Raw genomic sequence first — 27,829 nt, forward strand, 5'->3', positions numbered from 1 at the left:
CTTCCTCGGATGCTCTTGAACAACCCCTTTGACGTCATTGCAACTGACCAGGTGCCAGATTGGACAAACAATTCTGGTATTTGCTTAAATTCTCACAGGGTTCCAAGCATTCCCCACTTGCCATTATCCTATAAAATAAGGAGCATCTGTGTGCAGACTGACTTCCTAAAAGTCAAGGTCACGAAGTGGCTGGATGAAAAGCTCAGTAAAAACTGTGCAGTAACCTGTTAATTTTTAGTGTCTTCAATCTTTATTTGTAGAGACCTTTTCTCCATCCATTTATTTGTTCCTCTCAAATTTTTGAGCTTTCTCTTTCTCTTTCTCTGTGCTAGGTCCTGGGAATGCATTGTTCTCCCCCTTGAGAGGCAGAGGTAGAGGGGAAGACAAACTTGTGAACAACTGATTAATACACAGAGATAAGTGTGGTAAGTGTAGATAAGATACCAAGATAAGTGGGATAGATAAGTGTGTATGTAGAAAGTGCAGTGGAAGTACAGAGGAGAGAGAAAGACTGGGGGAGTAAGTGAAAAGTTCACCAAAGATGTGACATTTAACCTGGGACTCAAAATTTACATGTGGCAGGAAAGAAGGGGAAGAGCATATTAGGCAAAGGACCGAACGTGTACAAGGACCAAATCCTCATGAACCTTCTATAACCACAGGGAGAAGTTAGTTCTGCATTAAGCACAGGGCACTTTTTATGGGGAAGGGCAGGAGTTGATGCTGTAAGAGTAGGTTGGTCAGATGTGAAGGATTCTCTGTGTTGGGCAGAAGTTTGAACTTTTTCCTGCTTGGAAAGCAGTCAGAGGTCTTTAAGCACGAGTGTGCCTCTGACAGTAACCTGCAGTAGTCTGTAAGTTACCTCCGGAGGCCAGGTGAGGGGGTGTCAGACACGTGGCAGTGGTCTGTCTGGTTCAGAAACCCATTGAAAAGGTACACTTGGCAGAAATGAATGCACATTAAATCAGAAATGGTTGTATGTAGAACAACAGGGAAAGAGAACATCAGGCTGTAAATCGCGTATCTGGGTATTTTCTCCAAAACCTTTTCATAGGAGAAGATTGAATTAACTTAACCCTTTACATGAACTACTAAGACACATGTTAACTCTCCAATTTACATTTTAGTCATTTAAAAAAATTAGTCTAAAAGAAGCAACCATCATCAACAGGTCCTTTTTTATGGACAAAGAGGCTTCTTGGCATTCGAAATCGTGTCTATGCATCTGTGACACTCACACTGGTGGCCTCCCATCCAGAAGGAAGGCCAGGCCCTGGTGTAGGATTGCTGGAATGTTCCTTGCTTTTCCTCCCATGACCCCCAAGTCAGAGTGAGGAGGGTGCCTTGGGTGAGCCCAAGTTAAAAGATCCCTGGGGGCGATGGGATGGAGATGGATGTTGATGGTTTGGGGCAGCCTGCCACAGCCAAGCCGCAACATCACGTTGCCTGGGAGTAGTCCTAAAAACTGACGTCGTCACGGTTCCACCTCCGTTTTTATCAGCTGGATGTGGATGAGGCTTCCTTGTCATACACTTAATGCTTTTGCTCAGGTCTTTGGCTAACCGATGTTTTTCCATGACTTTTTGACAGTTATTTTTATTCAATAATGAATTATAAAGTGAGATTTACCATCTGTAAATGACAACATTTGTTTTATTTTGACATTTCTTTTCTGGACAGCAAAGATTTTATAATTAGCTTTTCCCTCTGCCAAAAACATTGCTGAAAAACCATTTCCCTGAAAAAAAATGTTTCATAGTTTCCTTTACTCGTTGGAGTCTTCTTATTTGGATTTGGAAGTTTTTCTGTAAGTCAGTCAGGAAATGAAACAAGAAAAGTTCCTTTTGAAAATTAATTCTTAACAAGAACGAAAATTAACTTTTGCCCAAAGAAAATTGAGAAGGAAATGAAAATAAACATGTTTGAAATGATGGTGGTTCCATTATCTTTTAAAATTTTTTTATTGAGGTAAAATTGGCATATAACAATATATAAGTTGGTCCATATTACATATAATTGGTGCATAACATTATGTAAGTTTCATTGTAATTCAACATCTGTATGCACTGCAGAGTCATCACCACCAAAGACTTTTATGCAATACAACTGACCCCTTTTAATTTATGGCAGATTTAAGTGAGCATTATAGGAAAACCCCCTTTTCTACCTTTTTTCAAATGAGCTTATTTGCTTCTTGCTGTCACTCTGATCAGTCTCATGTCCGACTCCTTGAGACACAGGGGAGACTGTGCTGGAACTGATGAACTGCACCCTCTTCATCAGCTGTTCAAAGGCCTGAGTCTGTGGTGGCTTCTGCTCCTTTCCTGGTAGGTGGCAGCCGTCCGCCCTGTGCTGCCTGTGGAGATACGACACCCCACCTCCTTCCTGAACAGTTGAATTGCCCTCCTCATGGAGCCACGTCTGCAGTTGGCTCTGAGACGGGGGAGTCCCACAGAAAAAGTGGCAGGTGTGTCCGTTACCAGCGCTTTCTCTTTGCAGTGCTGTCGGAAAAGGGGGAGGACGCCACGTCAATAACTGACCATAGAATGGCTTATCGTTGCTAATGGCAAAAACATCACCCTGAGCTAATGGGAAAAACAGCCATTCTCACTGCATTAGTGCCCTCCCCTAGTGCAATGAGGAAACACCTTCCAGCTCCTACAGTAGCAGCAGCGGCCAAATTCTCTTTACAGACTGGAGTGTTTTCCTCTCTAAGTCATACCTGAAGGGCTGCTCCTAGAATCAGATCCCAAACGCAGCTACCCTTTCCCCATCATCTCCACTCTTATTTCCACCCCCATCATCATCCAGCAGTTTCATATCGAGCACTAACAAATATGTGCAACTGAGAGCCATTTTATAATATCTCAAATATTTAAAACGGAGGCATCCGGCATCTTCTACAACCAGTGAGTCAGTATCGTTTATCACAGTCCAAGTGACAGAGCAAAATAATAGTGCTGTCTCGGCCATTCTTGTTCTCACAGGTAGAGTGTAGCGTTTCTTTCCAGTGTATTCTTGTGATTCAACATGAACAGCACCTTCTTTTAAACTGAAATGGTGGCTGTGGGTGACATGCCCTGAGAAGTAAAAGGAACATGGAGGCATTCCTCTGTCTAAAGACAGTGTGCCTTCTTTTGAAAATGCAGGTGGGTACATGTGGAGTAGAACGTGTATTTAATACACTGGCTTAGGTGACTCTTTGGGCCTTGGGTTTTTGTCAAGAAGAGATGTGAGGTTTAAGGAGAGGTTCTTGAAAGTCCGTGATAGCAAATAAGATGGATTGTCATCCACCTGTGTATTGAAAAATTGGCACCTTCCTCTAATCCCTCCCCTTCACGAAGCAGAGAACTGAGACCTGGTTTGCTAAGGGCTTTAATCAGAAGCCTCCTTGGCAGTAGATCCTTGAATTTCTTACCCTCCAACAACAAAGGTGTTTTTCTTCTACGGGGAATTTTCACCTTGCAGAGCCCCCCTTGTGCTACATCATCGGAAGGGCACACTCTGTGCTGAGGTTGACTGTGCTCGTGGTTTTCATGGGGGAGTGAAGATCTCTGTGGCCTGTGGGTACAAACCCACGCTCCCAATGTCAGGGGTGCAACTCTCTGGGAGCAGAAGCCGCCTGGAGAGTCATACAGACCTTGTTTGAATCCCAGATTTGCCACTTCCTGGCTTGTCCTTTCCTTTTCTTTTTCTTTTTATGTTTTATTTTATTTTGTTGTTCAATTACAGTTGTCCCCATTTCCCCCCCACCATTACTCTCTCCTACCCTACTTACCCCCCACCTCCCACTGTCCTTTTCACATTTCTTTTTCCTTTAAGGCAATGGTTGTAACATTAGACTGTTGGGGTTGTCATAAATATTAGCTACCATTTATTTAGTGCTTAGGTTGTGCCAGGTACCCAACTAGGGATCATTCCTTGGCTATGATGATAAATGGTGTCATTTGAGTCTCACCATAATACACAAGGTAGCAGTTATTTTATTTATCTATTTTTAGAGAGAAGGGAAGGGAAGGAAAAAGAGAGGGATAGAAACCATCAGTGTGTGGTTGCCTCTCACATGCCACCCCCACGGGGGACCTGGCCCACAACCCAGCCATGTGCCCTGACTGGGAATTGAACCAGTGACCCTTTGGTTCATGCGCTGGTGCTCAGTCCACTGAACCACACCAGCCAGGGCTCAATTATTGTCTCCACATTATAGATAAAGATACTGAGGCAGCCAATTGCCTTGCATCACACAGGTAGTGTGTCAGGCTCCACATTCTGCGAGAGATAATATGAAATTAAAGGGGTGCCTGGTGCATAGTAGGTGATTGCTTAACACATATTCTCTTTCCTTCCATGGGTATCCTGTGGCTTTGACAGATCTTAATTTTTGTGTTAGATTTTTATATGTATAAGGCCCTGTAGAGCAGGTCTGTATTACTGCCCTCATGTGGTTCATTTGGGTAACAGTGGTTTTTAACAATTGTTTAGTTATAAGTATAATATATGTGCAAATAAGTGTTGTTTAAAATATGTCTCTAAAGTCACCTAAGTGTGTGGATACTTTTGAAGATAATACGATTCTACAACCTCACTGCATAAGAAATATCACTTTTTACCTTCTATGGTCCAATTTAATTTCTGACTCTGAGCCCTAAGCAGCTGGTAGGATACTTAACTTCAGTTACTGCTGTAACTTCTCCGCTGGCTTCACCAGTGTCCTCCATTTCTTCGGTTTGCTTGGAAGGAAACCCTTCTCCTCCCTGGCACAGCACACCATGAAGCTTTTGGTCTTGCCATCACCCTTTCGGGAAGGGAGGAGGTTTTCTTACAATTATTTTTTCCATCTGACTGTTCTGTTTACAGAGACATTTAGCCCACTGAAGAAATCTTCAACTTTCACACTTAAGAAAGAGTTCAAATCACCAGAGAGTAGAATGTTAGTTCAATGACCAGTTTAAATGTCAGAAAATGTTTCCAGGAGGAAAATAAAAGGGTCCATTGTCCCCACCTGTCAGGAGCTTTAAGTCACTAAGTAAAACTCCCTCAGAAGTTTCCGTGTGCCAGAATGTCCCAGCTTACCTGGATTCATACTCTTCTGTTCCACCAAATGCATTGTACACATTCATTTGAAGCTTCATGCATCAGTTAGCACAGGGCTCCATCCCAAGCAGTTACCCACAGGGGATGGCTGCTTTCCAGGGGCTCTGTCCACAGAGGCCTGGTTGGTCTCCTGTCGGATCTATGCCACGCTGCAGTCTGGTTACGTCTGTGTGGGGGAGGGTGCTTTCGGGTGGGAACAGGGTAGTTGGTACAGGAGAGGGTTAGGAGGAATTACCTTCTTCAGTCCTTAAGCACCATTTAATAAGAATGTATATAGAAGTCTTCCATTCTTAAGTATTGTCCTAATGCCACCACCTAATTGTATTTCAGATAACGGAGGGCAGACGTTGGCCGGGGGCAATAACTGGCCCCTTCGAGGGAGAAAGTGGACCCTGTGGGAAGGCGGCGTCCGCGGCGTCGGCTTCGTGGCCAGCCCCTTGCTGAAGCAGAAGGGCGTGAAGAGCCGGGAGCTCATCCATATTTCCGACTGGCTGCCCACCCTCGTGAAGCTGGCCGGGGGGAGCACAAACGGCACCAAGCCTCTGGACGGCTTCGACGTGTGGAAAACCGTCAGGTGCCCATGCATCTTCCTCTCCTCCCAGGGCAGAACTCTAGGGCAGCTTGCTCAGCTGAGTGAGGGGGACAGCTGTCGTGTTAAAATGGTAGTTCAGCTTCCAGCTAAATGATTTTTTAAAGAAATGCTTTTAGGGATATTGTAGATTTTTTTTCAGGTTTTTGAACTGTAGATCTCTTTAAGTCTAGTCTAAAAGATGTGAACTTACAGGGGGAAAAAGGTACCTAAATATATGCACAAAAATTTAGATAGAATTTATTTTTATGATATTAGGAATTGATTACACTTTTTTCCCTATGCGATTGTGTTACTTGTTAGTAAGTCAGTCCCAACTCCTGGCAACTCCATGGATGAGGGATGTCCACAATGTCTTGTCGTCAGCAGCCTGATGCTTCTTTGGTAGAATCAGTCCATCTTATGTTTAATCTGCCTCTTCTCCTGCTGCCTTGTATTTCTTTTTACCGGCATTGTTATCTTTTCCAAAGACCTCTGTCTTATGATGGACCCAGAGTAGAGTAGCTTCCGTTTTGTCCTTTTTTTTTTTCCAGCTTCGTTTCAGGTTTAATTTGCTCTAGGACCACTTGTTATCTTTCTAGCAGTCCAGGAAATCTGTAGAGCTCTCCCCCAAATTCCAAACAAATCGTTTTTTTTTTCGATCAGCCTTCTTCACTGTCCAACTTTTGCACCTGTAGTAGTACTTGGGAGTACACTGGTGTAGATATTCTTAGCCTTGGTCTCTAATGACATATCTTTGCTCTTGATGATCTTCCCTAATTCTTCCATTGCTGCCCTTCTGAGTCTCAGCCTTCTCTTGATTTCACAATCAAGAAGCTCACTTTGCCAAATGAGGGTGCGATTGAGTTGAGAACTAGTGGAATTCATTTGAATAATTTCCTCTGTCCCAAACTTACTGAGTTTGTTATCTTTGAACCAAGTCACTGACGTTCATCCACATCACCAAATTTTGGATTGTAAGTCCAAATGTCAATCTTAAGGTTATCTTGGATCAGAAGTAACCTTTAAGAGTTTGGCAGTAGTTTGCTTCTGCCTGCAGAAAAATTGGAAAAAGTTTGGCCCCCTTAATTCCAGATTTGCCTAGTCTTTCTTCGGTGTCAGAAGAGCTGAACTCACAGTGGCCGACCTCTTACCAAACAGGTGCCCTCCTTTCTTGAACAGCATACATGATGTTGACTGCAGGGCCTCACTGAAAATGTATGGCAAAAACCATTATCCAAGTGTGTTAAACCATGAAAAAGTACACATTCCTTTTCTACTTTAAAAAAAGTAAAATTGCTGCGCAAAGTATAATCCAGCATTTTAAGACTTTCCTCTGGAAATCCAGCAAGCTGCCCTTAGTGAAGAGCTGCTCTCATTCTGCTCCCCTTTCTTGATAAAAAATATCCTGAAAAAGTGACTTAGCCCTCCCCCCCGGTGAAGCTGGTGCCTCTCTCAGGACGAGGCAAGCCTTCGTTCAGTATTGGAGGCAGCACATTGGGCGCCCACGCCCGCTGAGACAGAAAGTGGTCAGTCACATTGGCATCTGGAGCTTCTTTTCCGAAGCAGCAAAAACAAGAGGACAGCCAAGTGCCAGAGACACTTGATCTGTGCCCTGAGTTCTGCAACTTTTTCCAGTCAGATATTTGCTCGGAAATACCATTTTCAAGAGGATGGTCGTTTTTGAAAATTTCAAAATGGTCTCATGAAATAGGAATGCCAGTAATGGAAGAAAAACAGAGTCGGCTGTGCTGAGAGCATCGGAAGTTTCACTGGCTGCCTAGTTATCAATTCCTCTTAGACCTGCTCTAAAATATTAAAGTGTCAGGAGAATGTCGGCACCTCTGGCATTGCTGACATTATTTGCAATAGAAGCTCCTTTAGCTGCTTCGGTTTTCCTTCTGTTCCAAGCCACTGACCGTGTTTGTCCTTTACAGGGGACATGACTTCCCAAGCTCTTTCCAGTCTGAAATGAACCTTTTGCTTTTCAACTTGAAAGGCGGCCAGCCTATAGGTTGTTTCAACACCTTTCACAGGATTCATACTTTGTAATGCTGCCTTTTTTTTTTACATATTTTCTGTTTAATTAAACTTACCAATGAAAGCAGAGCCCCTAATCATAATGGTAAGAGGACTTTTGTCCCCTCATCAATGGGAAACTGTTCTAGGTGATATAATGTGACTGCGGTGGCAATGAAATACTTTCTGATGATGTGAGATACATTCAAAACCTAATGTGATGTTGTAAAAACTTCTTCCTCCCATGGATTCAGCTTCAAGAAGAGAGGTAAAGGGAAAAAAGAATGTCCAGTGAAGCAGAACGGTCAATGAGCCAAAGGCTAAGAACCTCCGAACTAAAATGGTATTTTATTCCAAATATTACCAAGACAACCAGACTGATTATTGGGTAATTATTATTGATACTGATTTATTAATATTATTGAATAATATTTCCTCTGTAGTGGAAATTTTGTGGCCCCACATTGAGTCCTTACCAGCCCGGGGATCTGCCTTGGTGCCGGTGTTGAGCCCACTGACGGAGCCGCTCTTGCAGTGTGTTAGCGCCTCGCTGTTGCCGTGGTTGTGTTTGAAGTGTGCGTTTAAATACTTGGTGGAAATACTCTCCACCTCTGCCCAGTGTATTTCCTTTACCAAATTTTGCCGCAGATACATCTGATCAGTGATGAACTAAATACTCTTTAAGGAACCTTTTGCAACTGTCTTTCTGTGCAGTTTTCTCTTCTCTGGCACTCTGTCCTGTAAACTTTAGCTCCCTTGGTCTCTCTGGGTGCTCATCTCTGTCCATCTCTTCAACTGAGGCTGTGCTTCCGTTCCCTTCCCTGTATGGGGCTCGGGCATCTCTCAAGATTGGAAGCCAGGACAGTGATAAGACTCACTTCCTTTGTTTGCTGTCAGGGATCACTGTCCTTTGCCTGATATCCAGTGTTTTTGAAAACTGTTGTTTTATATATTCTGTCTGTTTTTCTTTGGACTTTTTTAAGTAGGGGGTAAGTCCTTCTGCCTGTTACTCAGTCTTGGCTGGAAGCAGAAGTACCCAAAGAAAATTTTATTGTGTCTTTATTTTCCTGATCAATATTTTCCTGCTTATTTTCTAATTTCAAGTGTTTGATAATTCATCCTCGCATTATATTTCAGTGTTCTGAATATATTATGTATTACAAATACCTGTATGTATAAATGTATACATATATACCTATATGTTTAATTACCTTTAATATTACCAACACCCCTTTTATTACATATCTTTCTCACTCTTCAGTTCCTAATTTTAGTTAATATTTTGATTGGTTGGTTAATATTTTAAAGTAATTTTCAGTAAAAGTACATAAATGGTGAGTTCTTTTCATCTTTGCATGTGAAAAAAAATTTATTACCCCCAAACAAATATTTTGACAAGGAATTCTTGTCACATCTTTTCTTCTCAGCATTCTATAGATTTTGCTTCATTGTCTTTTTTTTTTTTAGAAATGGCACTTTGTAATTTTTACCTTTTTAAAAAATTTAAATTATTTTGTTGTTCAATTACAATTGTCTGTATTTTCCCCTCACCCTTCCCCCCAAACCCCTCCAAACCCACCTCCTTCCCTTGCTTCCACCCTCCCCCTTGGTTTTGTCCATGTGTCCTTTATAGTAGTTCCTGAAAACCCTTCTCCCCACTGTCCCCTCCCCGCCAGCTATTGTTAGATTGTTCTTAATTTCAATGACTCTGGTTGTGTTTTGTTTGCTTTTTTCTTTTGTTGATTATGTTCCAGTTAAAGGTGAGATAGCATGGTATTTGTGCCTCACCACCTGGCTTATTTCACATAGCATAATGCTCTCCAGTTCCATCCATGCTCTCCCAAAGGGTATAAGGTCCTTCTTTCTCTCTGCTGCACGTAGTATCCATTATGTGAATGTACTACAGTTTCTTGAAAAAAATATGGAATGCTTCACAAATTTGCATGTCATCCTTGCTCAGGGGTCATGCTAATCTTCTCTTTATCATTCCAATTTTAGTGCATGTGCTGCCGAAGTGAACACTTCATTGTCTTTTGATAAGTACTATTACAACAAAGTGTAACAGTTTTACCTACAAATAGGAGAATTTTTTCCTTTATTCTTTTCTTTTTTCTTTTCATTTTATCTATATGAGAAGATGAATACTGTATGCCTTAAACTTATACAGTGATGCATGTCAATTATTTCTTAGTAAAATAAAAAATTTTAATCCTTAAAACCTTAAAAAAATTTGAGATTGCAGTCTTGCTCTCTGACAAGGTAGAATTTTCACCCAAATTATATTGGTAAGTATAATGATAGGAATGGTGCAAATGGTGATTTCCTTTCTTTGACCCATGTATTTAAAAGTATGTTGCTTAATTTCCAAATATTTCAGATTTTCTCTAATGATATTGTTGATTTCTAGTTTAATTCAGTTTGGTCAGGGAACATACTTCTTATTTCAGTTCTTTTAAATTTGAGCCTTGGGCTCACATTTGGTCTTTCTTGGTGTCTGCCATGTGGATTTGAAAAAAAGAATGTGTATTCTGTACTTGTTAGGTACCGTGTTAGATTTTTCTTTATGATCCAGTCAGAAAATACTTTCTTTTAGTAGATGAGTTTATATCTGTTGCCCTGGCTGGTACTTTTATTCTTAGCTTTGTCATATTGTTTTGTGTTGTATTTACTTTTATCTTTGACCTTTTATTTGTTCTTTTAATATTTAGAATGATTTATATTTTATTCTAGTGTTCACCATTGTACTAATATCTTTATATAATTCTCTAAGTCTTTTTCTTTTGTTTTAAAAATGTAAGTTCTACATATGGTTTGTTAGCTTTAAATGGCATCTTTGACTATAAGAAAATCAACTAGTTTATTCACCTTTATCCTTTCTCTCGCCCTTACCTGCCAGTTTTACTTTGGCAGGCCATGCAAACTGTTCTTCTCTCCTTATCCGTAATTTTGTTTTAGTCTCAGATCTACAGTGTGTTACATGCTAACCTTTTGCCCATTTCTAAAGTGTTCTTAATTACCTCTTAGTTGGAGGAATTCATTCTTTAGTAGATTTCTCAGGATTCTTAGAATTGTTGCATGCCTATTAAAATGTTTTATACAACCTTGAGAATTAAAAATCAGTTCAACCAATACCAAGTCCTTGTCCCGTACTGTCTTTCCTTGACTTTCTTGAACGTGCCGTCCCACTCTCACTGGCTGTGTGTGCTGCTTTTGACAGATTTAACGTCAATCTCATGTTCTTTTGCAAGTGACTTGGTCCTTTAGTCTGGAGGCCTAGAAGATTTTTATTATCACTATTGTTATTATTTAAAGTCTAAGATTTTACTAGATATGCCTCAGAGGTAACCCTACTGGGTCAGTATTCACAGATACACAATGCATTCCTTTCATCTATACATTGGGGTCTCTTATTTCAGAAATTTTTGAATTATAGTTTTAAATATTCCATTGTTTTGTGTTTCTTCTTTAGGGACTTCAGTTATAGGTGTTATTGAATCCAATTGACATGTCTTTTGTTTTTATCAGTTTCTCTCTGATTCTTTTTACTTTTTAATTTTCATTTTTAATTATCCTCTTTCCTTTCATCTTTATTATCTATTTGCTTTCATATACTTTCAGTTGTATAAAGTATCCCTTCACGTCTGAGGTTTTGTATTTGCTTTCAGTTTCTTTCCTTAGTTCAGTGTCTGATTTCTAAATTTTTGATTCATGTTATTTTTTATATTAGCATTTCTGATTCAATTATATTAAATCTTGTTGAAATATCATGTTACAGTTTTCTTCTGCTTTTGTCCCCATAGTAGGGGGAGTGTTCTGAGTTGCCAAATGTTTTCAATTCTCACTTACTACTTTCTTAACTCCTATGGTAACTTGCCTAGAGGCTGACTTTTTCTGTTTTCTGTTTATATTTACATATGTTAGCTTTTCCCAGATTCACAATAGCAGGTGATCTGGAGGGTGGGAGCTGGATAGTTCATTTCATTTCTTAGTTCAAGGGCACCTTTTGTTGCTATGGTGAAGTACAGTTTCTTTAACAAGTGCTGCTCCTTTCGGTTTGTCTGTCTTATAATTCTGTGATACTGTGTTGTCTCAGGAGGACCATGACCTGCTGCCTCTTCCTCCTTTCCCTTTACCATCCGCCTTCCAAAAGACACTTGCTAGTCAACTGCTCCTCTCAGAATTGGCGCCTGCCCGAGACGGCCACCCTGATCCTGCACTTTCCACGTCACTTCCATTCAACTCCCCAGTAGCCAGCTGTTTGATCTACCAGGTATCAGGCGTGTTCATCATCATCCGAGGGGTTATTTTACCAGACATGATCGGGCCTCTTCCCCGCTTGCACTCCTCGCTCTCCTTTGCACAGTCCCAGCCTGACCCTGTGGGGTGGGCACCAGCACTGCCCTTTCAGGTCTCAGGTGGTTATTTCCTCACATCCACCCCGGGTTTAAATATATTCTGTCTCCTGATCATGTTGTAGGCTTGGGTGTTGGGAGATTTTACTGTCTTTCCTTTTCAATATGGTCTTTTTCCCCCCCCTAGAGGAATGTGTGGAGAGATTCAAATTTAGATGGCCATCAGCATTCTATAGAAATCTGGAAACTCACATGTTCTTGGGCTCTTGCTCTAGTTTAAGAAAAACAGCACTAGAAACTGTACATGAAGCTTTATAAGTATGATTAATGAAATAAAGATGCTAGGGAACTCCAACTGTTAGAGATGGGGAGAGACCCAAGTCAAGAGGCCCTCTTCCCTGCCTCGGTTCTTGTCTTGCTCACAAGACATGAATTCAAGCAGGAGAAGAACACATAGAGTGGAAATGAGACAGCAAGTTTCTTTATGAAACACATGAGCACAAAGCTGCACGCAGGCCCCCAGCGAGTCTAAATTGCCATGTGTAGAGAAAATGAAGTTGTTAGTAAGTTTGTTCTATGTACTTGAGCTGAGGCTACAAGTGGGTACTTAGCTCATCTAAGCATGCTGACTATTGGGGTTGATGGGTTATATACCTTAGTCAGCTTCTAGGTTCCCCCTTTTTCTCCCACTTCTAAATCTTGGGAATGGGTACAGCTACAAAGTCTTTCTTTCTCAATTAGTATAGACTCTGTCTTGGTGAAATTGTTACAGAGGCCCCCTTTCCCAGCATAGGACCCCTTCTTCCCTCTGTGTAATCCCTGCTTGTGATGTTCAGATCACTTGGCAGTCTGAGTAAGTTTGTCACAGAAGCCCCTTTCCTCGGCACAGGCTCAAGGACTCTCCCCTCCTGTAGGCACCCGTTTTGTTTGCAGTGCTCAGGACACCCTGTATTCTTGTCAAACCGGGCTCAGGACAGCTGAGTTAATTGGTGAGACATGTTTTCCTTTTGCATCTAGCCTCCTGTTTTAAGTTTGTTTTTTTTTTTTTAATTATAATGATGAGGGCCCTTCCTTTATTTCTCCTCTGGCCACTCTTTCCTAGCTGCTACCTAACACAAGTGGTAGCTCTGCCTTCAAAGACTGCCAAGAGACTATATGTGTTTCTAAGTTAGAGTGTTTAAAGAATGATGTGGGTTTGGTTTTTTTTTGTTTTTGTTTTTGATTCCCTACTTTACCATTTTTGACAAAAAAGCTTCTACCCTATGCCCCTAGTATGTAGTGCTCTGCGGGCTGTTTTAGATTTTTTTTGTAGTTAGGTGCTGCGTTCTAGGATGCTATGGGTCTTGTGTGTTTCTTCTGTTTACTCCCATGTAGCATGGCGTTTGCTGCCTGGATGGGCACAGGGAAGGACGCTGCTGGGGCTGCGGGAGGAAGGGCAGGAGGGCCTAGCTGTGAAGGTGGCCAATGGGAAGTCATTGCCTGTTTTTTATGCTGCTGCCCCTGAGTCATCCAGCTAAAGGCAGACAGAATGGATCCATCTTTTCCTACGTGCTTTGGGATCAGGTTCTGGCTCTTAGGTAGAATCCGAGAATGTGTTGTTGATCTCTTTAGCACTGGCATTCGTCGAAGTTCCCTCGGGACTTCAGCGTCTGGTCTTCTCTTTATTTTCCAACACTCTTGCCAGTTTTCATCGCTTTGTAATTCTTCATGAGTTTTATAATGGAAATTGGAATGAAGGCGTATTAGGCCCTGCTGGTTTACCTAGAGACTAACTCAGAAGTCCTACCAATTATTTTACAGTAATGAATAGGAAAAGATTATATTAAGGGCATGATTCCATTATTTTTTATATTACTTATTTCTTAAGTAGCCTACTTAAGAAATTTAATAAGATTCTTCAATAAAAATGCACATGAAAAAATTCCCTCCTCATATATCAAATGAATTTCTTCTTCAAGTGTAGTCAAGACTTGATCATTTCCATGCCTAGACTCTTTATTTGTGGTGATGTTTGCATGTTAAAATGGCTTTTCAAGGTGCGTGGGATTTGCAGAAATGCAGTATCACCCACACCCACATAACAAAGAACATAAGTACTATAAGGGACTTATTTCACTATAATAATGGTTAAGAATGTGAACTTTATGGTTAGATATAGTTCAAATCCCATCTTATCTATTTATTTTTTATGATCTTGGGAAAGTTACTTCCCATCTGTGAGCATTAGTTTCTTCATGTGTAAAATGTGCTAGTAGTGGTACCTGCTGTATAGGCACCTACGTGAGGATTTAGGGAAAAGACTATGTATAAAAAAAACACTTAGCCTGAAGGAAGGTGATCACAATGATGAAGATGCTTTCTAAGGGTTAACAGGTTTCTAAAAATTTGATACTGCCTTACGGGGTGTGTCCTTCTATGACAGATGGTCAGCAACTAGTGGGCAAAGAAATATGGAATGTAATAGCATTTCATTTATTTATGGGGAATGTTTTACCACCCCACCCTTCAGCTAGTTGGAAAATGAAAGTCAAAAACTGGAAACTCTATTTATAAATGGACAGTGCTGTGATCTCAGTGTCTGAAACTGTAGACTTTTAGAAAATATTTATAGCATATTGGAAACTAGTCCCTGATCAGTTTCTCCTTGCTCTGTTGTTTTTAATTAATCCAGAATATATGAAATTTGAGGTAAATTAAAATTGAATACTGAAATGTATCAGTCTTTAGGACAAGAGAATAGAGAAAAACAGCTCTTAATAGAGGTATTTGAATAGCGGTGTTTGTTAATTGGGCCTTAATAATAAGCTAAATGAGTGGAAATATAAGACATTCAAGGAGATGCTGAGGCCGTGTTTACATTCCACTGAGGAGACAATCAAGCACAGGGGTTAGGAGTGGGGAATCTGCCTGAGTTGCAGACCCAATTCTATCACCTGCTTCACCATGTGATCTCGTAACTCATTAAGTGCAGTGTGCCAAGGCTGTGTCTGTATCATAGTGTCAAGAATTAAATGAGATAATACATGTAAAGCATTGAAAATGCTACACAGTATATCATAAATACTCTGTAAATGCTAGCCACTGTTATTCTAACTAGCCTAGCCCAACCCCCCACAGTAACTCCAGTTTGATTGTAATGGACGTGCATGAAACATGCCCGTTTCACTGGTGTACAGGTCGGTCTCTGTCATTAAGTGGTCAGTGTGAACTGACTGCCTTAGCCAGTAATGTATGCTGGGCTGGAGGTGAGCACTGTGCAGCAAAGGTCTTTGGAAAGCCTGATAGGTGCCTACCTTACAGGAGCTAATAATCAGAGAGCTCTCCTTAGTTTCTGCCAACCTGGAGCACAAACAGTTGCCATAATAAAAACACCCGTTACCTTGAGTCACCTAAAAACAAGGAACCTGTGTGATTATTGAAAAATCACGTACTGTAAACATCACCAGTCGTTTTTCAGAGATTTACCTTTAACTAAGGAATCAAGAGCCTTGTGAAGATAGTGTTGCTTATACAGCTAAAATGAGCCATGTGCCTAAACCGAAAAATAAGGAAAATTCTTAGATAACAGATTACAATACGTCTTTTTTATATGCAGCTCATACTGAGTAGACTGTGTGATGTGTGACCCAACTGTATTTGACTCTGATACTTTTCTAAAAAGGGACTCTCATATGTATCATAACCTGTCTTAGAAATTTAAAGTTATAGCTACATCAACGTATTTCATAAGGAGAACTCTTGCCAGCAAGAAGAATGGATAGGGATCTTAATGTCCATTGTATCTACATACTATGCTTGTATCTGCATCTCAGGTTCTAGTCTTGTATAATTTTTTCATGTCTGCAGAGTCAGAATCCGCATTTTGCAGTGAACAATGTTGTTTTTAAGTGAGCAGCTTACTCAGCACTTAAGACACCCCAGACTGTGCTAAGTGCTTTACATACGTTGCCTCATTTAATTCTCATAGCAACCCTGTAAAGTCAGTCTGTCCTTTGATCTACATTCTGCTAGTGAGAAAAACAAGGCTCAAGTTTGTGTGGCCTGTAATTTGTGGAGTTGAGCTGCAAGCTCTGAAAGGCTGTTAGTGCTATTTTGCATTTGGAAAAGTGAGACCTTCAGAATTGGCCAGAAGACCAGAAACTATTGAAGCAATTGACACTGCCCACTTTCTAGTACTTTGGTTGTATGGAAATGAGACTTTGGAATAATGTACAAAAGAATAATGAAATACCACAATATTTGTAGTATTATATATAAGTTCATATAGAAACATATAGAAGATAGAAGCTAACATATGTTGTAATGTAGCAATAATCAATCCCATAAACATTTTATGAGTTTGATGAGGCCACAATTTATTCTGTAAGATTGTGGTGATCACACAGTTGACATGCTAAAAATGGTGTTATAAATGTATAAAAACAAATTTTTAAAAATCCAACCCACTTTGGTATACATACCTTTGAGGGAAAAATGGTATCATATGCTAAAACTTTTGTTCTGCAAATGATGCCATCAGGAAAGCAAAGAGACAACCTGTAGAATTAAAGAAAATATTAACAAATTCTACATCTAATAAAGGGACTCGCATCCAGAAGAAAAACAAAATGATGGTAGCAGTTGAAGTTTTTTGTTTTGTTTTTAACTAATTTAATTTTGTCTTAACATTTCCTTATGTGGCAAATACAAGGTTGCCAATCACAATCCAGATTTTTTTTTTTTTTTTAAATTTTATGGTCCTTGGAATCCCAAACTGCTGCTGTAGACAGCTGGCTGTGAGTTTGGTGTACGGGTACACTGAGCCACCTGAGAGCATAGCCTCTTGGTCACAGCAGGAACCTGAACAGGTTATTCAGGCATGTATAAATCCCAAGGGGTTTTTGTTTATTTGTTTGTTTTTAAGGATTTTATTTATTTACTTTCAGAGAGAGGGGAAGAGAGAGAGAGAGAGAGAGGGAGAGAAATCTCAGTATGTGGTTGCCTCTCACATGTCCCCTACTGGGATCTGGCCCACAACCCAGGCATGCGCCCTGACTGGGAATTGAACTAGTGACCCTTTGGTTCTCAGGCTGGCACTCAATCCACTGAGCCACACCAGACAGAACTAATCCCCAGAGTTTTAACAGTTCTTGACTACCTTCTATTGGATTATCGAGTTGTCCACTGTTCTCTCCCAGTGATTGAGATTGTGTCTAGCGCCTTCCATAAGGCCTGGTTTATAGTAGCAAAATGACCTGGGTATTTCATGCACACCCCACATACATCTGATGGTGGCTCTGCTCCCAGTTTTTTCAGAGCACTATTTTGAGAGTCACACAACCCCTTATTTGGCCAATAACCTACTCTGTGCCTTCCTCATCTATAACATGAGAGGATTGGACTAAAGGACCAAGTTTTTTTCAGCACTCTTATAGGTTGTGATTGTATTTGCATATACCCTTTTTTTAAATGTTAAAGAGGTACATATATTTCACATGCATTTGTATTAAATGAGTTCCCTGCATGTTGCCAGTCCAGATATGGAAAACAGTAGTTTTTCTCTCAGAGGCTTATATTCAGAGGCATGTTGCATCTGCAGTACCGACGCTGCCAGCTTGGCAGATGCTTGTCTTCATTTCACTGTGAGGATTCCGTGTGCAGTCTACACAGGGTGTCTTGAGTTCTCATTTCACTGCTGTTCAAATACAGCCTCATTGTCTATTGCAGAAGGTCACATTTAAAAATGTGCTTGACATTGAAGCTCTTGTGTAAATGTTCAGTCATTATTATATTATAGATAAATGATGACTTCTTGAAGATAGAGGCACCAGCCAAAGAGTTTGGGGATATCTGAATTCATGACAAAGTTGTTAACTGGCATGTTTGTTATTTCCTACAAGTATAAGAGTAGGAAGTATTAAAATTGTCCATACTCATTTGAGAGAGGAAATTAATGTTGCCTAAAAAATTCTTTTCTAGTGAAGGAAGCCCATCCCCCAGAACGGAACTGCTGCACAACATCGACCCCAACTTCGTGGACATTTCTCCATGTGAGTACCTCGTGCACTGCTGCTAAGCTGCATCTGCGTGGCTCGCAGTTTTATTAGTGAGTGTGTCTCTGGCCTTGCTTTCTCTTTTCCACTTTAGTTTTCTATAAAGGTAGACGGTTCTCCATGGCACCTGTTGTCCCACACTCATTGTGGCTTTGGTGCTGCAGAGGCTGAATTCTCTTCTCAGCTCTGCAACTTACTGACTGTATGACCTGTAAGCCTTGCCCCTTTCTGTGCTTCAGCTCTCCCATCTGTGAAAGGAGAACCCGTCAACCTCAAAGGCTCCTTTTCACTATGAATGTCATGTTGTTGCTATGCTGTTCTTACCTGAGAGTTCCAGGCTTCTTCCAGAAAACTCAAGGTCAAATAAGCCATCATATCATCTGAGCAAGCCAGCCAGGTGCTGCCCAGCACCTGCTGCATCTCACGGGCATGGATTACTGAGCAATTGTGGAATTATCTTAGCATGATTCTGTCTACTGCCTAAATTAACCCATAGGTAGCTCTTAATTCTTCAGGGAAAGAGGCCATTGAATGCTGTCACCTCCCAACAGGTTGTGGTAGTCCTGTATAATAGCATCTCGGGGCCTTCAGTTTTGAGCTTGGAAAGCATGACCTATTACACCCTCTGCCCCGGTTCCATCATAATGCCCCATCTCAACACTGTCCTCAGAAAATAGTGCTCTCACATTTCCTTCCTTCACTTGGGTGCTCACATCGCCTCCCTTCTAATCAGAGTGCTGCCCCTTTGTTCAGGCTCTCCTTGCTTTTCTGTCCTCTCCAGTCTGTGCTAAAACCCACCACGAGGTTTCCTCACTCACAGAATGACCCCTCAGTAATTCTGAACGTCTCACCGGGCAGTCGCTGCCCAGCTCACCTCGCCAGCCACTCTCCAGGCTGCTTGCCATCTTCTCGCCCTACTAGACACTTGCCATTTCCAAGCATGCAGATCATCATACTTATGTTTGGTTATGTGTTTCCCTTTGCCTGAAACACCTTTCCCTGCCTCTCCACAATTTTCCCGCATCCCTTAAAACCCTGTCCAAATGTCCCATCTCATCCCTATGAATGTTTTCCAGAAGCCCCAGAGGACGTGGTCACTCCTTCCTCTGTGCACCCCTCCTAGGCATCTCTGCATAGCCTTCATCAGACTCTGCAGTGTGTGCCTTCATGTCCCCCTAAGCTAAGGGCTCCTGGAAGTCAGAATCTGTGTCTTACTGACCTCTCATCCTCATAAGTCAACACAAAGGCGCGCCCTTAGTAGGCACGCAGTAATGATTACTTGATGACTGAGTGGCGGAGAGTTGGGATGGAATAAAGACCAAAGTGGAAGCATTAGACTTAGAAAGGAAAAGGCCTTGAGACAGGTAGGAATGGTTACATTATGGAGAAATTTCTGTTTCTTCTGGAGCTTACTAGTGTGAATGAGAGAGGCAAAGGAGGTTATATGTCCAGCATGGCAGCCACTAGCCACATGTGGCAATTGAACACTTGAAATGTAGCTAATTGGGGATCAAAATGTGCTGTAAATGTAAAATACACATCAGATTTTGAAGGCTTAGTGTGAAAAAGTAAAATATTTCATGATACATATTACTACTTGCTGAAATGGCATACTTTGGGTATGTTGAGTTCAATATATTATTAATGTGAATTTTACTCATCTCTTTTTCTTTTGTAATGTGGCTAATAGAAGAATTTTAATTACTTGTGTGCTTCTAATGGTCTAGAAGGATTATTCTAGAAGGTGTAGGAAATGATTTGGTCAACTGCATAATAGTTACTGTGAGGCTACGGCATCCTCGGTTGTTGGATTCTTCCCTGCCCCAGCACATCTGAGAGCTATGGCACAGCCCACTCTGTGACTGCATCCTCAGAGCAGTGATTCTTCATATCACTGGGCCGTCATATCAGGGTCTCTCAGGGTGCCCAGAGGGAAATGGGGAAGGCAGGAGTGGTTGTGAAAGCTTCTGAGTAATTTAATGCACTGCATGTACTCCGTATAAGATCCAGCATTGTGCTAAATGTGCTGCCCACATTGTAATGACTGTGAACTGTTCTTACCCATTAAATCCCATCTATAAACAAAAAGCCTTAAGCCCCCTTCACTCACTAAGATATGTTTTGTCTTGACACCAGAAACGGGAGCTTTTGAGCTCTTCTCCTGTGTCACCTGGCCACAGCACCACTCGCTGTGATCTTCGCTGTCTTCCCTGCAGTGTCCCTAGCTCGTGTGAAGTTCACAAAGACATGGAAGTCAACACAGTCAGCTCAGCTTTGCCCCCCAGCCACCCATACCCTGCGAGGTCTTGAGCGAGTCCCTTCACTTTGCTTGGAGTCAGTTTCCCACACATGAAATGATGGACAAAGACCCTTTACTGCTGTCCCAAATTCATGGAGGGTATCTTGCCTTCTGCTCACCTCCCCCCACCCCTTGCAGCCCGCTCCGGGCCTTCCCTGCCAGCTTGGGACTCTTGCTCTGACTTCTGTGTGTAGTGAGGGACAGTGTCGGTTCCTGACGTTGACATAGAACTGTGCTCACTGTTTGTCCATAGAAGCAGGGCAGCATTCTGTACTGTCCGTGCCTGCAGGCCGCTAAGTGCCGCCTCTTAGTCATACATGGGCGGCACTGTGGGCCTTTCCTTCCAGTTTTCTTATTCATTTCAATCCACCATGCAGCAGCTGGAGAAAGGAGTGTTATTTGGGCGGGGCGGGGGAGCTGCTCCTTTACTGGGTGATGGTACAAGCCCGTTTCCTTTTCTGTGCAATTAATTCGTAGGGAAAAGTCTGCAAATCCTATTTATAGAATCTGTTTTTGAATATGTTCTAGAGACTTCTGTGGAATGAAATTAGAGAGCAGCCAGTCCAGGATGTAAATTAAGGATTGGCGATTGAGGCACTGTTATCACAGAAACACGTCTTTGCCTTCTAACTCCAGCACTTCCCAGATGAGGTGTGCTTACCTACAGCAGACAAGGGTAGTGCTCCACCTACACATCCCCAAAAGCCACTGCATCGGTTTCCTCATCTGTGAAGACTGATTAAATATGTCTACATTCCCTTCCAGCTTCAACAATCGGAGTATCGCTGTATAAGTAGGACCTTAAATGAGCAAAGCTGCTTCCTCAGTTCCTCTCCTTCGCGCCCTGCTGGAAAGGGTGCCCTCGCTAATAAGCAGTGAGGCAGCCAAAGGCATAGTCGTAACTGGTGAATGCAAGTGAAAATGTTAGAAGCACTGAGGGCGCAAGAGTGATTTGAAGTGTTGTATCATTTTGTTACTACTATATCCTGCCCACCTTTCCAGTCCCTATTCTAAAATATCACGACATCAATCAAGTTTTCCATCTGCTCTTTTTTTGGTTGGTCTTGTTGGGTATGGTGGCTTAGTGCCTCCTCCTGTTGTGAATCATAGGACTAGACATCAGATGTTTCCTAGGGAATCCCTGCCTTCCCTCGAAGTAGTTCCACGTCCCCTCACCGCCTTGCCTCTTGGGTTCAGCAGCCACAGCCCCTCCTACTATACTTTTATTCTGAGAGTACAGGGCAGCCCAGACGCTCTTCTTACAGGGTTTTCATGGCCACGTACCCTCGCTAGGTTGTGTACCATCTGTCCTCTTTTTCCTCGCCAGTAAAAGCAATAGAAATGTATGTGTTCACCACAAAGAAAAGAATGCGATTTGATGGCATTTTAGGGACATTAAAGTTCCATTTTTTATAGAATATGTTGACCTTTTCGAAAGAATACTGTTTTAATTACTGATGTCTAATATATCCATAGTGCATTGGCCATACTTTATGTTAATGGTCGCATAGACAAACTGTAAAAACCACGAACAAAATGAACCCCAAATAGGGTAGGGCAGTAATTGGGTTCCCCAGACCTCCTTGAGAGACAGATGTGTTCCTAGACCCACGGCCTCTGGGTTCAGCCCGTCCTGACTTCCCCTGTGAGTCCAGAGCACCGCCTCTTGCTGCTGTTCTCTCGGGGACCCTGCCTCCCTGGCACGTTCTCTTCCATCGCTTCATTGGTCATTGGCCCTCTCAGAGCCCCTAATCTGGCCCCACTTTTATCTCCCTGGCCTCGGCTCCCATGGCCAGCGTCACACGCGTGGGCTGCGACTGCTTTCCTGTGTGCTTTGAGGACACTGTTTATTCATCTTCGGAGGCTTTGTTCGGACATAACCTTTGGGCTCTGTCCAGATAGTACTTTTTTCTCTTTCCCCCTTCCTCAGACTAGATCGTAAGGATTATTTACTCCCCCATGTCTTTAAAATATTTCTTTCTAGCAGGCAGACCTAGACTCAGTGTCTCTCTCCAGCAGCACAGAGTGGGCCGTGAAGGAAACCTGAGAGAGGGCCCGAGGGAACGGGATGGTGCCATTGAAGCTGATTTATGGGGAAGCCTGGAAACACCCAGAGCCATGGGGAGCACCCCCATCCCGAGTCAGGCCCAGATCCTGCAGGTGTGAGTTTCACCTGGAGACACACTCCACACTCTGTACCTTTCCTGGGTTCTAGCTAGCATGCCCCCGACCAGGAGGAAAAATTATTTCAAAAGCATTACATCAACCTACAGGCTCCAGACTTGATCGGGCTGCTCTGAGGTAATGACCCCACTCTGCCTACGCCCACAACCCACCTTGGCAGTCAGATGTGTCATTCCCTGCACCGTTGGCATTCTCACAGACCTCTGACTGTAACGTACACACATATACCTGACACACATGCACACGCTTAAGGCACTCGTTCTGCTGATAGGGCTTGATTACAGATGAAGGGCACTGACAGATGTTAGCATTTTCCGTACCACCAAAAGCCAAGTCTTCAAAGTGATTCTGTCCAGCTTTGTTACTATTTCACTGAAAGGGCCTCCTCTCTTTAAAGGTTATAATGAGATGTTATTTCTGCTCATGATTACAGGGCAAAGGAGCACTCGTCCCTCCCTCTCCTCTCTCACACGCTCATTTTCTGCAGTAAAATTGCCAAATCTATACTCGAGATCCAAGAGTCATCCAGGTTTGGATGCTTGGAGCTGCTCCCTGTTTCCTCTTTAGAGAAACATTCAAACCTATTTCCTGACATTAGGTTGCCTTTTCCAAGATAATTTATTCAGTAGGTGCTGTCTGCCCACGACATGCCAGGAACTGTTGTAGGTTCTACGGATCAGTCAGGCTTTAAGTTTTGGTAAAACTGGCCTGGAAGAGGGCACAGACACAGCCGCTCACTCCCCCGCCAGCTGTGTGTGGGTTCTGACCTCTGACAGCTGCGTGCAGACTCTTCCTTAGCCTGCCTCCTGCAACCTCCGTCATTCAGCTGAAACAGCCCCTCACCACCATTGCAGTGCCCTCCTTCAGTCACCAGCATCTTCCTTTGCATCTCTGATCCTTGTTTAGGACCCAAGTCACATTCCTACTTCTCCATGAAGTCTCCTTGATCCCTCCAAACTTGAGTCCCTTGAGTTTCTCTGGAGCATCCTAGGACACAGAGCTCTTGCCGCCTCATACTGCAATTATGTATATCCGTGTGTCTTCCGCACCCAGAGCCATAAGCTCCAAGGAGGGCAAGATTTCATCTGTACAACTCTCTTGATGCCTTATGTATCAGAGAATTTATACATGCTGAAAGAATGCATGCTCATAAATCAGTCATTTTAGTAGGTTATCATCTGCTGATTAAATTAGAATAAATCTAGCAAGAGTAATAACGTCACACATTATTTTCAAAGCACTTTCATTTTTTCTGGGCATATTTGAGAAGTAGCAACTACAGAGGCAACTTTCTACCTCTCAGCCTGAAATGAGGTATTAAACAGAATAAAAAAGGTTAGGTGGGATGCATGAGGCACACTGGCTCTCAGTGATATGATTGCTCATCACTGCATAAGATCCCAGAAGGCAGAGGGCACCCTGCATTCAGTTCATCCGTCCTCATAATCCAAAAGGAAAAACTGAGGCATCAGTCGCAAACAGCTAGTAAGGAGTGGAGCTGGAACTCAGGCTCTCCAGGTTTCAGCCTCATGTGTAAGTCACATATTTCTCATTTCAGTGGTCTCTCTGCTTTCTGTTCTAAGCTAGTTTAGTGGGAAAGGTCACCCAGATCTTAGTTACAGCCATGTCACTCAAATAATGGCACGGTGACCAAACACTGTACACTTGAACGAGCTGGAAGAATGGGTCTAGTAGTGACACTAGCCTTGTAGTTTCACGTATCTAGATGATAGCAGCTTCTGTTTGGGGTTTTTTTTCTCCACCAGAGCTTTTTGGAAAAAATTATTTTTAATTGAGATACAGTATTATATTAGTTTTAAGTGTACAGCATACGGACACCACATTTGTATACTTTCTGAAATGACCACAATAAGTCTAGTAACCATCTGTCCCCACACGCAGTTATGATGACGTTATTGATTCTGTTCCTTGTGCTGTATATTACATCCCCATGACTTAGCAGCTTCTGTTTGTAAAGCTGGTTATGGAAGCCCGTAGGTGCCTTGTAGTAATTACATTTGAGGTTGGTGGCGGAACAAAGGAGCAAGGGGTGGGGTAGGGCAGTGTGGCTTCATGGAACATGCTGAGTTCTCGGGTTTCAGAAAGCCCTGGGCCTGAATTCCAGCTTTGACTTCTTTCCTGCGAGCCTGTGAATAAGCTGAGTTCTGTATTTCGTCACCCACAAATTGAGGGTGGTTGCAGCTATCTCCCATAAATGCGTCCAGTTAACAGCGATTGTGTTCTGGCCGTCGGGATGGGAACGGGGGTGTCTGTACTTTTGACTTTCTGGATTTCTGCAGTGTTAATTTTTAGTCGTGAGAGCATGTGACTTTCCCCCAGCTTGGAGGGTTCTTCTGAGACTGGACTGTTGTAACGCTGCTGGGTTCTCAGTGAGCAGGAGCTGGGACTGTCCTGGAGTTCCTGCTCCCGGTGTCCACCTGTCCCGGGTCAGAGAAGCACACATGTGACCAAGTTTCTCCTCAGCCGTCAGCCCTGAAATCCTGACTGCCTGCATGACAGTTCCTTCTCTTCATGACACAGGGGAGCTCGTTTGACAGCTTGTCACAAAGTGAGCGGAGTTTTGTGTCTTCTCCAGCTGCCGATGCTTGTCTTTAGCAGCTCACCAGGCCCTCCTCGGTGTGGGTTGGTGCCTGCCCTCAACTACCGAGCCCGAACACAGATAACTCTGCTCCTTTTTAATTTTCAAAGACTCGTATTCTGCCTCTTTCACTTTGGGGAGCACTAAAGTGTGTTTGGAAATGTGGCTTTTCTGATGCCGAAGGCAGTCCCTCAAGCCCCATAGCCCGTCCACTCCACTTCACAGAATGCATCTCAAGTAACATACATCAAACCTTCACTGTTAACACTTGGCGCTAGCGTACTGGCTTTCATCCTGGGAAAATAAATAAACCAAACCAAGCCCACAGCACTTTAAAAACACTAATTAATCCTCGCCACAGACCTAGGCTATACAGAAATGGCAGATCCCACTGCCCCAACTTTATGATTGGAGAAATGAGGGCAAGCACTTTTTTAAGGCTTCCCAGGGCCAGATAACAGAGGCCGCCGCAAGGGGTTTGGGCTGGCCCTGCTTGTGCGAGGAGGGCGCCCGGCCAGGGCCAGCTGCCTCCTGAGTTCTCTTCTGCACAGCGCCACGGGGTTACTTGCCCAGAACCCCATTTACACCTCAGCTTCCTGCCCCAGGGTCACAGTGATGCCATGTTCTTCTGTTTCCAACTGACCACTTATTTATTTGCTTGCTTTTGTTTAATTCTGGTAGAGCCTAGAATTTTAGCCATAGCTTCCAGGAGTAGCTTGGTAATTCTAGTTGGTTAAAAGGTCTGTGCTGATTTTGACACTCAACACAGACCACCCTCCACATAGTCCCGTTCAGACCCAGCAGCTGTGCCCTCCCCACAGGGGAGCTCTGTTGCAGCCCTTCAAGGCCGGTCAGGCCCATGGTATTGGCACAAATGGAATAATATTCACGGAGCAGCTGGGATGTCTGACATGCCTTTATTCACAGGTGGGCGAGCCACGCATGCTGCAAGCTGCGTGTCTGTCTGCATGTGTCTGTGTGGCACATGCCATGGCCCTTGCCCCCCAGCGTGGCACCCATCATAGCACCTGTCCCCTTGCGTGTCTCTCATCATCATTACCCCCAGCAGGGAGTCCCTACCTGTTTAAGTACTAGAGGGAAACAAAGCCAGAGAACTGCCAGAACAGTACATAACATGACATAATTCTGCGTGTAGGAGCTGATTTCACGTTATGGGAACAGTTTATCAGACCCAGTCTTAAGGCTGTGAGAACACTGGTTATCAGGTCCCTCCAAGGCTGTGGGAACACTGCTTCCCTTCATTACTCAGACACGGGGGTGAGGAAGCCAGATTGCCTCCACTTACCCCACAGGGGCCCACTTCACACCCAGGTTTCCCCAGACTCCCTCCTTTCTCTCAGTCTACACCAGACATCTTCCTGCCTCAGCTCCCGAATCCTGACAGTCTGTAAGGATAAATGTGGACAGCTTTCTTGAAAGAGTAAACCATAAAATTCTGGAAAAACATAAAACCTCAATAGATTTTATGGGACATATCCAATGAAATTAAAATGGAGTAATTTCACTTTCTAAATATTTACTAATCTGGTCAGATTTTTTAAGGGGCGATGGGGTACTTATGTATAAGGCTGAGATAAAATTTTTAAAAACACTTCTGAGAAGCAGGCTGTAGAAAGCTGAGTATATGGTCTACCCCAGGTAAGCCATTAGGTACACTGTTAGTAACAGGCATTTATAGACTGAGGTCTGTGACCTCTGGCAGCAAATGTAGGGACTGAATATATGTCCCTTGCTTCTTAAGGGTCTTTTTAATCAGAGGGAAAAATATATGCCCAGGAAACGATATTAACACAGTTATAAAATACACAGTTAAAGTAACAGTTATAAAATAAAATAGCAAGAAATGATAAGCAATATAAATCGAATATATAGGGTGGGGCAGAAAAAGGTTTACAGTTGTTCATATGGAAAATAATATAATTAATAATAAGAATATGAGAATAAACTGTGTTTTACATACTCACAATTGTAAACCTACTTTTGCCCCACCCTGAATAAGCACTAAGGAGAGGTAAATAATGAGAGGCATTTGGGGTGGTAAGACAGAATTCCTCAAAAAGTATAGTTTTAAGTTTGTCTAGTACTTCAACAACTTTGGTTTTATCTTTTCTTGATTTCTTATGAATGAACAAAAATAGTATTTGACACTTTATTAATTTTCCCTGAATGCTGGTACAGATTACAATGAGTTTAATGACTTAAAGCAACGGGAATTTATCACACAGTCCTGTAGGCTAAAAGACTGACATGGGTCTCACAGGACAAAAATCCAGAGTGTCAGCAGGGCAGGCTCCGGAAGAGAATCCATTCCCTTGCCTTTTCCCGCCACAGCAAGCTGCCCACCTCTGTCGGCCCATGGCCTCCTTCCTCCATTCAAAGCCAGCAGTGGGAGGTTGAGTCCTCAGAGCACTTCAGTACAGCTGCCTGCCTTCCTCCTCCTTCTCTGACCTCCTCCACACCAAAAGCCTTGTATGATTATATACATTAAGCCCACCTGGATAATCCAGGATTACCTCTGCCTGTCAAGGACAGCTAATTAACCTTAATTCCCCTTTGCTTGTAACTTACGTTTACAGGTTCTGGGGTTAGGACATGGGCATCTTTGGGGGCCTTTATTCTGTCTTCCACAGACACCTCTCTGTTTCACTAAACTTTATGAAA

The 27,829-nt window shown here is 42.7% G+C and overlaps 1 protein-coding gene, 1 long non-coding RNA gene and 1 other non-coding gene across 3 annotated transcripts in view; 1 reads left to right on the forward strand and 2 right to left on the reverse strand.

Annotated features, from left to right (window-relative positions):
- The window catches only part of ARSB (arylsulfatase B), a 140,844-nt gene that overhangs the window by 70,347 nt on the left and 42,668 nt on the right, over positions 1-27,829 (forward strand). The window contains exons 5-6 of the mRNA XM_045848041.1: positions 5,425-5,668; positions 17,992-18,062. Of these exons, the coding sequence (XP_045703997.1) occupies positions 5,425-5,668; positions 17,992-18,062 (315 nt within the window). The remainder of the gene's footprint in view (positions 1-5,424; positions 5,669-17,991; positions 18,063-27,829) is intronic.
- On the reverse strand, positions 1,977-27,820 carry LOC123824715. The gene is made up of 3 exons (XR_006786740.1): positions 27,737-27,820; positions 16,494-16,569; positions 1,977-2,501 (listed from the first exon to the last, which is right to left on the reverse strand). It is a non-coding gene; the product is annotated as an uncharacterized LOC123824715 (long non-coding RNA).
- Positions 9,597-9,703, reverse strand: LOC123825072. The gene has a single exon (XR_006786838.1). It is a non-coding gene; the product is annotated as a U6 spliceosomal RNA (small nuclear RNA).

This window comes from Phyllostomus hastatus, unplaced genomic scaffold (assembly GCF_019186645.2).
Source record: "Phyllostomus hastatus isolate PE091 unplaced genomic scaffold, TTU_PhHast_1.1 phas_contig_58, whole genome shotgun sequence".
Classification (NCBI taxonomy): Eukaryota; Metazoa; Chordata; class Mammalia; order Chiroptera; family Phyllostomidae; genus Phyllostomus; species Phyllostomus hastatus.